Genomic DNA, 12,342 nt, shown 5'->3' with positions numbered 1-12,342 from the left:
ATGGAAGAATCGAGAAGGAGAAAGGAGGAAGCTAAATGGAAGAATCGGGATTCATCTGAATGCTAATGAATGCCCCGGGAGGAGGTATCACACTGGGAAAGGGAGGCTGTTGCCTTGGCAGAATCCTCTCTGCGGTCTCAGAGCCCCAAGACCCCTAAGCTAACAGGCCTGGCCTCTCCTTTTCCTCCTTCCCCAGGGGAAGGGAGGGCCCACAGCTTTGAACTGCAGAGGAAACCAGAATATACTCATGGGGAACTTGGCAGCTACCGCCAACGTGATAGAATGGAACTTGGGAGTAGGTCAGGCCCAGAGGTGAGGGGAAGATGAGTGCAGGGAGGTAGGCAAGGAAAGAAGTGGGACCCTCTGGGGAAAGGCGAGAGTTGGCGGCCTCACAGTTGCCAATTAGCGTTTGGTGCATGTTGAGAAGTGAGAAACATTTCGTCCTGGTGTGGGCACGGAGGCTGAGCCGAACCCAGCTCTAAGCGCACCAGAAACACAGAATCACAGATTGAATGTAGGCGAGGGAGTCCTTCGAGACGGAAACCAGGGCGATGGCCCCGCACGTGGAATTCTCGGCACCTGAAGGGTCCGCTTCACAGCGTCCCCGTGAGTAGAGAGCGTGCATCGGGTTATAGCCGTCCCCCAGAGGTCAGCCTGCTGTGTGTCAGGTGGCCCACGGAGCACACGCTGAGATAAAAGCCAGAATCGGGGTGGTCAGGGCAACTGGCAGGGCTGGAACCTGAGTCAGTATGCACGCTCTGGGAGCAGGTTGCGTAGTAAGATTTCCCCACAGTAGGAGGGGGGGTGGGGGGACGCGCCTGGGTGGCTCAGTGGTTAGGCGTCCACCTCTTGATTTCAGCTCGGGTCACGAGCTCACGTTTCGTGAGTTCGAGCCCCGTATTGGCCGGCACGGAGCCTGCTTGGGATTCTCTCTCTCTGCCTCTCCCCGCCTCAAAATAAATAAACTTAAAGAAAATAAAAATAAAGATTTCCCCACGATGGGAGGACATGATACTGTTCCCCATGTTCCCTGTGGAGAGTACGTGAAGAAAGTTGCTGGGGCCCGCGGATTGAGAGACTGACCTTGACTATGGCTGCCTGTGGGAATGATTAGGATTTTCCCTCCCACTTTCCTTCCTTGGCTAGAGAGGGGAGAGTGGCGTTCACGGCGTGGTGTTCGAAAGCCTGGACTCTGGAGTCAGACTGTCTGGATCCCTTTGCTACTTCTTAGCTGGGTGCCCGTAGGCAAGTCACTCTCTTGACCTCAGTTTCCTTCTCTGTGAAATGAGAAGGGCAACAGTAGCCATCTGGTAGGGCTGTCATAAGACCCCTCGTGTCCATGCTCATAACGTGTGTAGAAAGGTGACTGACACGGAGTAGGTATGACATATGTGACGACCAGTAAGGCAGGGTGACGTGATGCAGTCCTCGATCTCTCCTCGTTCTCCTGCTGGGTCCTGTAAGGGAGAGGATTCGCTAAACCGTTTCATTGCCGTTACTGGTCGGAAGAACTCAGGATTGAAAGAAAGAGAAGACCACCCGAGAGTTTGTCGCGCATCCCTGGCCGGGATGTGAGGTGGGCAGAGGCTGAGAAACGCTCACCTGTCACAGCTCTTGTGGCTTAGCAGATGTGAGTTCTTGGGAGAGAGACTCTTACAGAGCACGTGGTTTCTGGTTCACCCAGAGTGGACCCCTCCCCCTCCCCGCCACGCCTCCCTGGTTTATCTGAAATGCAGTTAGTCACCCTGCTTGCAGGGGACCTTGATTCATCGAAAATTGCTGGGATTCTGGAGAACAAACAGGGGAGTTGGGGCAGAGACCAGGGAGCAGGAAAGGGCCGAGTACCGTATGGAGTGGGGGAGCTGACAACCTGCGATCTAACTGCCCCCACCCCCCAACCTCAGCAAATCCCAAAAAGCGAAGTCGAGAAATCCAGTGTTCAGAGCGGCTATTTTGAGAACTGTCTGGAAGGGGCCGAGGGAGGAGGCCAGGAGGTGGGAGACTCAGCACCCTGCTTCTCAGCGGAAGGTTCGAGGGGGGCGTTGGGAGTGATAGGGCCTTTCTCCTCCTTAGAGCAAGCACCCTCTCCTGGTCTCCCCGGTGACCCCTCACGAATTGAAGCCACACGGAGCCGGGAACCCCTGGGGGACCAGACCGCAGCTGAGCCACGGCCATGTCCCAGGGTCGGTCATCTCCGGAGAGACTGAGGCAGGGCAGGGCAGAGGGGAAGCGGTGGCCGGTGTGGGTCCGTCCCCACACTTATTCCCGCTCAGAGGAAGTTCAAGAGTAGCCAGGATGAGAAGCACATTAGAGGAAGAGCTAGCCATCTGAGGAGAGATGTTGTTCAACATTGGGCCCTGACTGTCCTCCAAAGGGGGAGGCGCTAGGGTGAGAGAACTCTAAGGGAACAGGCTTAGAGTCAGAGGGATAACAGTTAAAGCAAGGATCAGAGCCGGGGATTTGCTGGCGATAGAGAAAGTAGGATTTGAACTGGGAGGTCATGCACTCGCCTCTTGACCCATGACCCTCTTGCCTGGACTATTGACTGTTACCCTGTTACCGTCCCCGCCCTGCTTTTGCAGTGTGGACGGACCGCTCGTGATGACGGCGTACCAGAGGGCAACGTGTCACGTAGGCGACTACTGGGCCATTATATTGATCGTGTGCAAAAAGATACGGAAACGAAAAATAAATTTGACCACAGGAAGATCATGGGGAAAGAAAGCAATGACTGGCTGGTCCCCCAAGAGTCTCAGAAACAACGTTTCTTTTCATGGGCCCTTTCTTTTGGTCAAAGGGGGACCAGCCAAGGAGTCCCTGGCTGGCTCAGTCAGTAGAGCACATGACTCTTGACCTCAGGGTCGTGAGTTGAGTTCAAGCCCCGTGGTGGACATAGAGCTTACTTAAAAAACAAAACAAAACAGGGGCGCCTGGGGGCCCAGCCAGTTAAGTGTCAGGCTCTTGATTTCGGCTCAGGTCATGATCTCACAGTTTGCGGATTCGAGCCCTGTGTCTGCCTCCATGTTGACTGCACTGAACCTGCTTGGGATTCTCTCTCCCTCTCTCTCTGACCCTCCCCTGCTTGTGCTCTCTCTCTCAAATAAATAAATAAACTTAAAAACAAAATGAAAGGGGAACTAGCAGGAATTCTGTAGAGTTTCAGGAACCCTTTTGTGAATGTTCTTCCAGATTTTTATGATTTTTATTCATTATTATTAAAATGTTTTTTTTTTAACGTTTATTTTTATTTTTGAGACAGAGAGAGACAGAGCATGAACGGGGGAGGGGCAGAGAGAGAGGGAGACACAGAATCGGAAACAGGCTCCAGGCTCTGAGCCATCAGCCCAGAGCCCGTATTAAAATGTTTTAAGCATTTATTCATCTTTTGAGAGAGAGAGACAGAGCATGAGTGGGGGGAGCGGTAGAGAAAGAGGGAGACACAGAATCCGAAGCAGGCTCCAGGCTCCGAGCTGTCAGCACACAGCCCAACACAGGGCTTGAACTCATAAGCAGTGAGATCATGACCTGAGCCGAAGTCGGATGCCTGACCAACTGAACGCCCCAGGTGGAGAGAGGGAACACAAATAGGAGAGGGGCAGAGGGAGAGAGAGAGAGACAATCTTAAGCAGGTTCCACACCCAGCACAGAATCTAATTCAGGGCTCAATCCCACGACCCTGGCATCACGACCTGAGCCGAAATCAAGAATCAGACACATAACTGACTGAGTCACCCAGGCACCCTATTATCATTTTTTAATTTTTTCAGATGTTATTTCTAAGTAATCTCTACACCCATCATGGGGCTTGAACTCCTGACCCTGAGATCAAGAGTTGCATGCTCCTTCAACTGAGGCAGCCGGGAGCCCTTCTTTCAGATTTGTAAATTGAAATGGATAGATAGATAAACAGTCTATATCTTTAAAAAAATTTTTTTTAATGTTTTATTTTTGAGAGAGAAAGAGACAGAGTGTGAGTGGGGGAGGGGACAGAGAGAGAGGGAGACACGGAATGTGAAGCAGGCTCTAGGCTCCGAGCCATCAGCACAGAGCCCAACGCGGGGCTCGAACCCACGTACCGTGAGATCATGACCTGAGCCAAAGTCAGACGCTCAACCGACCGAGCCACCCAGGCGCCCCAGCGGTCTATATCTTTTACAAAAATTGGACCATACCAATTTATAGCCTACTTTTAAAACATGTCTTAGTAATTTTTGTTTTACTTCAAATTATGATTTTCTTATTTCCCCCTAGCTTTTTGTTAGAAAAAATTATCAGAGTTGAAAGAACAGTTCAGTGTGCATCTATGTGCTTTTCACCCAGATTCGGTCGATGTTAGCATATTGGCATATTTGGGCCAGCGTGTGACAATATTCCATCCTGTGGAAACAGCAGAGCCTGGTGGTTGAACGTGGATTGAACGTGGAGTCTGCCACTCTGGGTCCCAAAGCCAGTTCCACTGTTTCCTAGCAGTGTGGGTTGACCTTGGACAAGACCTTTAACTTCTCTAAGCCTGTTTCCTCAACTATAAAATAGGGATGACTCCTCAGAAATTTCAGAGGATCCAATGAGATCATGTTTGGCACGTAGGAAGTTCTCAGTAAATACCGTTTGGGTGCTCTTCACTCAGCCTGGAAGCTGGGGACACTATCTGAATTGGTTTCATTTTAAATCCGTGTCCACTAACCTCAAGTGGGCCCTTAGTGCTGCGTGGTGACCCTACCACATCTCATTATTCGCTCTCTTACTTTCTTACGTGGTTATGTCACTCCTTCTCCTTTCTCCTCAAACCTTTACTGCCTTGTGGCCCTTCTTCGCTCTTAGCTGACAACTGTGCTTCTTGTTTAACCGAGGAAATAGAAGCAAGAAGAGAACTTTAACGAAGTCCCATTACAGATACCGTCCTGCTTGCCTCCGTACCCATGTTGGTGGCCTTCATTCCTGTATTATGGATGGACTGTCTACATCTCTGAGGCCAACCCCTCTCCTTGTGTGCTAGGTCCGTTTCCTTTCGCCTGTCCAAGGCGCTGTTCTAGCGACTATCTCTCTTCTGCATCATCAAGTTTTCCTTCTCAACTCACTTGCTGAAACACTGTCCCATGACTCCACATTCTTCCACACCTTCTGTCAAACTTCTCTGCTGCTCTTAAAGCAGAGCTGTTTGAAAGAGCTATCGTTACACACACATCCATCAGAAAGTCCCATGGATCCTACCATGAAAATTGTCTCAAGTCTGAATACTTCTCATCACCTCCAGCCCTCTTCCAAACCCCCGTGATCTGGCTTCTCCACTCACTGGCTTATCGTCCTCATAATTCTTTCCCCTGGTTTCTCTCTTGCCTCTCTAGGGCCTGTTCTCTGAGCAGCAAAGTGATTCTTTAAAAATATATCAGGCCATGGTTCCCTGCGCCCCAAACTTTGTAATGCCTTTCCATCAACTGAAAAAAAAACAAAATCCAAAGCCTTTGCTCTGGTCCAGAGATATTCATATGCTGGCTCCCCACCCAGCTCAATTTCTTCCACACTCTCCCTCATTCACTCGGCTCCAGCCATGCTGGTTTTCTTACTCTTCCTTGAACACAGAAGGCACAGAACCTGCCTCGGGGACTTTCCACCTGATGTTTCATCCGCCTGGAAGGTTCTCTCCCACACGTTCACATGGCTTGTTTTTATATGTCATTCCAACTTCTGCTCAAATGTCACTCATCAGAGAGCCCTTCCTAGATACGCCGCTTCATTTTCCTTCTTGGAACACGTCATGAGTGTTTAATGAGTTCAGGAACTTTACTTTTGCTCACCGCTTCATCCCCAGTGTCTCGAATGATGCTTGGCATGTATTAGGCAGTGATACGTTTCTTGAATAAATGAATCTTGTGTTTCTTCTATACTCCATCAGGGCGTAGAATCAAGCAGCAGTAAGTGGTTGATAAATATTCATCAAGATAGGGTATAAATGGCATAATCTACGTGCCATACACTGGGTTCTTTCTATCCGCTCTTAAAGCAGAGCAGTCATTCATTCAGACTGCTGAATGCAGTCATTCAGCAAAGGTTTGCATTTGCTAACATGAGGGATAATACTGGAGACTCCACTGAGCTAGCCTACGGATGAGATGGCAGAACCTTCGTGAAAGCACTCGGTTCCTGTATTTTGGGAAATATCAGGTATTCGATTTGGAAATGAGCCCACAGACTCCAAGGGTACCCAGGAGCCCACAGGCATGCCTCTGTCTCAAGATGAATTGTACCTTGCGATAGGAATGTCCAGATAAAGCAGCCCCGGTGACATAATTCTGAGGAAGGGGAAATACTATTATTTTTTTAAAATTTTTTTTTCAACATTTATTTATTTTTGGGACAGAGAGAGACAGAGCATGAACGGGGGAGGGGCAGAGAGAGAGGGAGACACAGAATCGGAAACAGACTCCAGGCTCTGAGCCATCAGCCCAGAGCCCGACGCGGGGCTCAAACTCACGGACCGCGAGATCGTGATCTGGCTGAAGTCGGACGCTCAACCGACTGCGCCACCCAGGCGCCCCTATTATTTTGACTTCAACTCTCCATCTGGGCAGAAAGGCCAGAGAAGAGCATACGTATCGTTGACTAATCTTATTTCAAATTCATGTCCTTGGCCTTCGGAGGGGCCCCAGTGCTTCCCAGCAATGCTGTTACTGTTTCCTACTTCAGTCACTTTCCTGCTTCCCTGGATGAGTATCTCATACCTTCTTTCCGTGCTTCCTTCCTTCAGTACCTCTTCCCTCCTCCTCTTGGATGATGACCATGTTACCTGTTTTACTTCAAAAACAGACGCAATGAGAGGCACCTGGATGGTTCAGTTGGTTAAGTGTCCGATTCTTGATTTTGGCTCAGGTCATGGTCTCGCGGTTCGTGAGATCGAGCCCCGTGTCAGGTGAGCCATCAGCCGCTTGGGATTCTCTCTCTCTCTCTCTCTCTCTTTCTCTCTCTCCAATAAATACATAAATAAACTTAAAAAGAAAACCCAGAAGCAGTGAGAAGAGACCTTGCAAATGTTCCCACGTGTTGCCTCTGGACCCGTAAGCTCTGCCTTCCCTCCAGTTCACCCCCTGTTCAGGGCCACCTCTACTTACGCACTAGATCTCATCGCCTTTCTCCTTCTCCAGCAGTGAGGCTCTTGTAATACTGTAGTGTGTCCTTCTCTACTGAATTATTTTCATAAAAACACATTCTGTCATTTCTGCCATCTTAAGGCAAATCTTCTCGTGAGCCGTATCCCCCTCAAACCACACACCCCCATCCCCATTTTTTTGCAACGCCTTCTGCATTTGCTGCCTCAATCTCTCCTCCATTTCTTTCACGCACCCACTATAACCAGACGTCTGCTCCCTTCCTCCACTGTGACCCTCTTGTCAGGGTCACCAGGTCAGCCCCCGTCTTCATCTTACTTGGCTGGCCTGCAGAATTGGACACGGTTCATCACTCTCTCCTGCGTGAAATAGTTTCTTCACAGGCCTTCTAAATTACTATAATCTCTCGGCTTTTCTCCTACCTGACTTCTTCTCAATTTCCCTTGCTGATTTTTCCTTAGTTCTACAACCTCAAATCACTGGAATGTCCCGGGCTTTGACTGTGTTCTCTTTATCTGATGGTGCTCTCATGCAGTCTGACAGCTTTAAAAAAAAATTTTTTTTTAATGTTTTTATTTATTTTTGAGGGAGAGAGAGAGGGAGACACGGAATTCGAAGCAGGCTCCAGGCTCTAAGCTGTCAGCACAGAGCCCGATGCGGGGCTCGAACCCACAAACTGTGAGATCATGACCTGAGCCGAAGCCGGATGCTCAACCGACTGAGCCACCCAGGCGCCCCTGACGGCTTTAAATGTCACCCATATGTTTAACAACTGCCCAATTTATACCTCTGGGCCAGGTCCTCCTCTTGGACATCCAGCAGCTCATAGAAGAATCTCCACTTGAGTAATTAGTAGACCTCTTGGACTTGTCCGAACACAAGCTCCTGACCCTTTTCCTAAAATCTGCTCCTCCTGCCGCCTTCTCCACTGTGGGAAATGACAACTCCATTTTCCTCACTTCTTCAGGCCACACACTCTGGAGTCATCCTTGACCCCTTTCTCAGAAGGCCACTCATCCAATCAACCGATCCCTTGGGTCATAACATGAAAATATACCCGGGATCGAACTCCTCACCACCCTGACCCAAGCTACCCCTATCTCTTGCCTCATTTTCTGCAGGAACCACCCCCCGCCCCCCAGGTTTTCCTGCTTCCTCCCACGTGCCCCTTTGTGCCTTCTCATCTCACCTATAAAAGTGAAAATCCTTAAGAAGGCTCCCAAGGCGTGGGCGCCTGGGTGGCTCAGTCAGTTAAGCTCTTGATTAAACTCTTGATTTCGGCTCAGGCCATGATCTCACAGTTTGTGGGATCGAACCCCGCATAAGGGCTCTGGGCTGACAGCGTGGAGCCTGCTTGGGACTCTCTCTCCCTCTCTGTCTGCCCCTCCCCCCGCTCTCCCACAAAATAAATAAATAAATAAAACATTTTTTAAAAAAGCTCCCAAGTCCCCCCATGGTCGACCCACCCCAGTTCATCTCTGATCTTGTCTCCACCCCCCTTTCTCTTGCTTCCCTCCTCTTGACGGCTCATCTCACTTCCACTCCACAGCCATTGGAGGGTCCCTTATCTCCTTCAGCTCTTGGCTCAAATGCTACTTTCAGAGAGGACTTTCCCGACCACTCTGCGCACAACCGTGTTTCTCCATTCCCACCCCAGCCCTCACTACCCCTCTGCCTGTCTTCTGTCTACAGCACCTATGACCACTTAGCATACTAGTGTAGTAGGTCTATCTGTGCACTAGGATGTGAACCCCGTGAGCACAGAGCTAGTCTGTTTTGTCCTCTACGACTTCCCTAGCGCCAATAAATACTTGTTGAACGAGTTTTGACGACTTTTCTCCCTCTCTCGATCTTGAGACCCACTTCTTCAAAAGCCTAGGGGAGGGGCGCCTGGGTGGCGCAGTCGGTTAAGCGTCTGACTTCAGCCAGGTCACGATCTCACGGTCCGGTCCGGGAGTTCGAGCCCCGCCTCGGGCTCTGGGCTGATGGCTCAGAGCCTGGAGCCTGTTTCTGATTCTGTGTCTCCCTCTCTCTCTGCCCCTCCCCCATTCATGCTCTGTGTCTCTCTGTCCCCAAAATAAATACACGTTGAAAAAACAAAAACAAAAACAAAAGCCTAGGGGAAAGTGCTTGGTAGGAGGACTTCAAAGTGTTGATAAGGAGTCTGAGGGGATGGCACCTTAGTGCTTCTGTGAATATCTAACATTCTGATTTGTCTTTTCCAGCTTAATACCAAAACATCCCCAGCAACCAACCAGGCACCTGGCCCAGAGGAAAAGGGTGAGTGGGGTTGGGCTAGGCGATCTGTAGAGCGGGTAGATACACGGACATGAAGACGGGTAGGGCTGTAAGTCTCGAAGCTCCCAGAGTCAGACGTGATGGGAATAAGAACGTGGATAAGTGAAACAAAGCACTAGGTTAGAACTCCTTCCACTTTTTCCTCAGAAGGAAACCTACCGGCATTGCCTCTTTGATTTTAGAAACTGGCTCGGGAGTGCTTGGGAACAGGCACTGTGAGAGGAAGAAACTCGCCAGGTAATCGGGCCACTGTGTCAATGAGAAATTGAGAACAAGCTGGGGACAGTGAACATGCTCTGGGTATGAAGTGCGGGCTTTAGGAATGAGTGGTGACAGAAGACATTTGCCATCTTGGTCTAAGAGCAGCAAAGCTCCTACGTAGCTAGAGAGAGCTCTCAGCCTCCGTCCCCTGACTCAAGTTTGCAGGAGACTTACCGGGCGTCCTTAGTCCTAGCAAAGACTGGAGAACCCCACAGAGCCCAGCAGGAAGTGGACCCTAACCGCTGCATTTGGGGGCCTGGAGAAAGGGGCGGGGGCAATGCCCGTGTACCCATTTATGAGTCTCTCAACCCCCTGCAGGGAAGGCCAACAGTGCCAAGAAGGCTGAGGAGGAAGAGGAGATTGATATTGATCTGACAGCACCGGAAACAGAGAAGGCCGCCCTTGCCATTCAGGGCAAGTTCCGGAGATTCCAGAAAAGGAAAAAGGATCCTAGCCCCTGAATAACCAGGCTTGCCCTCCCCCCCTCTCCCTTCTCTCCCCTCCTCCACAGTTCCCACTCCTGTGTGTCCCTCTCGCCTCTTGTCGAGGCAGGTTCGACCCTTAGATATTATTTTCTCTGATCGCCCCCTCCAGCCATCGCAGCAGTGGAAGCACGAGGAACATGGGGAAGATGGAGAACCCGGTTGGCAGCCACCTGCCTGAGGTGGACCGGTTTCTCCTCGGGATAAGCCGCCTTCGTCGGTACCTGTGCCTCGCCTGTGAGGTTGAGGGGCAAGAGGCTTTGAGGCTGAGACAGGGGCCCCCCCCAGCGTGGGAGGGAGGGGAAAGCCTTCAGAGCAGGGCGCCGAGGGGGGGCACCAGCACCATTCTGCCAGCTACAACATTCACACTTCAGGTAACGGGTTTTGCCGCTCACATCCGTCTGGGCCACCACATCCACCCACCCTCCTAGGACCTGGGTGACAGTAGGGACTGGAGGCCCCCCCCCAGGGGGACCCAAATCAAGCACCTTCCACGTTATTGCATGCCGAGTAGAGGAGTTCCCAGGAAGGGACCCTTCATCATCCAGTCTGCGACCATAAGAGGCAGAGGCAGAGGCAGAGCGGGTTTCGAGGGTCAAGGGCAGGGAGATGGGACTAGAGCCGATCTGGAGAGGACAGGAGTGTGGGGGAGGGGGGCCTTCTGGAGCCTCAGATACTGCTGGTAGATGTGTACCCAGATGAAGGATTTCTGGGACTTTGCTAACCTGCCTACCTCTAACCTCCCACATCTGGCCATCCCTGAAGGCGGCCAAACCAAGTGACCCCTGGAGTCCCCTCCTACCCCGCCGTGGAGTCCGAGCGGAAGTGACATAGCCCCTCTGTGTGATTTTAGCATGTTTAATGATGATTAAAGAAAAAAACAAACCCTCCAGTGGGGTCATTCGACCTCCACTTCTGTCTTTTCTTGGAGGGGATGTGGGTGCGAGCCTGAGCTGGCCTGGGGGCGTGGGGATTGGTGATGGAGAAGGTACAAGGATTATGCGCGGTGGCACAGGAAGTCAGCGCTGCCTGAGCAATTAGACTGAGCCCCCCTCCCCCGCCTTCTTCCACCTGACCTCGCCCTCACCTTGATTCACCGCCCACACCGGCTCTTTCTCTGCTGCTGTCACCACCCCAGTGCACACCTGCAGGGTGCTCGCCTCCCTCCCTGTCGCCTTCCGGCTCAGAGCGCACTTGGGGTCTATCCCTGGGAGAACAAGCCCAGCCTTCCTTGCTGCCCATCCCCAGGTGACCTACCCTTTCTGTCCCTCCCACATCCCCCCTCCCTCCCACTCTGTGTCTAACTTAGGGGCCGGAGAGGAAGGCTCTGGCTCAGGAGAGACCACCGCTGTCGTGCTGCAGATCCCAAACCATGAATTAAATAAAGTGATGGCGCTGAAGCGGGCTTGCACTGCTGAGAATTAACCTCTACACGCTGAAACCGGAAGCTGCGTGCCTGAAGGTCAAGCCAGGAGGGCTCCATCTCACACACCCTGTTCACTTAGTATTCATCTCCCCTTTCTTGAGTCCAGAATACAGAAGCTTGGGGCGCCCGGGGGGCCCAGTCGGTTAAGCGGCCGACTTCAGCTCAGGTGATGATCTCACGGTTTGTGACTTCGAGCCCCGCTCGTAGAGACAGGCAGAAAACAGTCAAGGAAGAAAGCAAATTCGGTTACCGCACCTCGTTCCCGGACATGCCTCTTGGCGCGTTGTTGGCCGTGTAGGGGTGTAGGGAGCGGTGATAGAGCCGGGAGGGGAGCCCTGCCCAAAGTGCAAGAGGTTCAGGGATCTGAGCAGGGGAACCTTCGGAGGACGTTCCCAAAGCCCAGACTCGAAGGCGAAGGTTTTGCGAGAAATTCCTGCAGCGAAACGGACAAGTCTCCAGCTTCCCGGGACCAGCTACTTAGAGGGACTTGGTGTCCTTGCTGGGTGGGACTCTTGACCTCTCCTTGACCTTGCCCCGGGATGGAGGCAGCCTTCCCACTGTCCTCTCTTACTCCGCCCTCTTTGGGGGGGCCGCCCTCCCCGCCCACTTCTGCCCCCCTTGCCTTGCTGCGGTTCCTTTATTTCCGGGATCCTTTGTGGGGGGCAGTGGCTCCTGGCATCGTCTTTGCCCCTGATGTTCCCGGTCCCCGAGACCCAGCCCTCCCTGGAATCGCTGTCCAGTGAGCCGCTGGCCTCCTCGTCTTCCCCGACCT

General features: G+C 51.9%; 1 protein-coding gene across 2 annotated transcripts in view; it reads left to right on the top strand.

The window, feature by feature from the left end:
• The window catches only part of PCP4L1 (Purkinje cell protein 4 like 1), a 24,766-nt gene extending 13,716 nt beyond the window's left edge, over nucleotides 1-11,050 (top strand). The window contains exons 2-4 of one of the 2 annotated variants that reach the window (XM_040452364.1): nucleotides 9,329-9,383; nucleotides 9,981-10,076; nucleotides 10,257-11,050. In XM_040452364.1, the coding sequence (XP_040308298.1) occupies nucleotides 9,329-9,383; nucleotides 9,981-10,076; nucleotides 10,257-10,351 (246 nt within the window). In that variant the 3' untranslated portion in view covers nucleotides 10,352-11,050. Of the gene's footprint in view, nucleotides 1-9,328; nucleotides 9,384-9,980 lie in introns of both variants that reach the window. The other variant, XM_040452365.1, reaches the window with a different exon arrangement.
• The last annotated feature ends 1,292 nt before the right edge of the window (nucleotides 11,051-12,342 follow it).

The sequence above is a fragment of the Herpailurus yagouaroundi genome, unplaced genomic scaffold (genome assembly GCF_014898765.1).
Source record: "Herpailurus yagouaroundi ecotype Mexico unplaced genomic scaffold, PumYag 207, whole genome shotgun sequence".
Classification (NCBI taxonomy): Eukaryota; Metazoa; Chordata; class Mammalia; order Carnivora; family Felidae; genus Herpailurus; species Herpailurus yagouaroundi.
The sequence above is the reverse complement of the archived record's forward strand: the minus strand, read 5'-3'. Positions and strand labels throughout refer to the sequence as shown.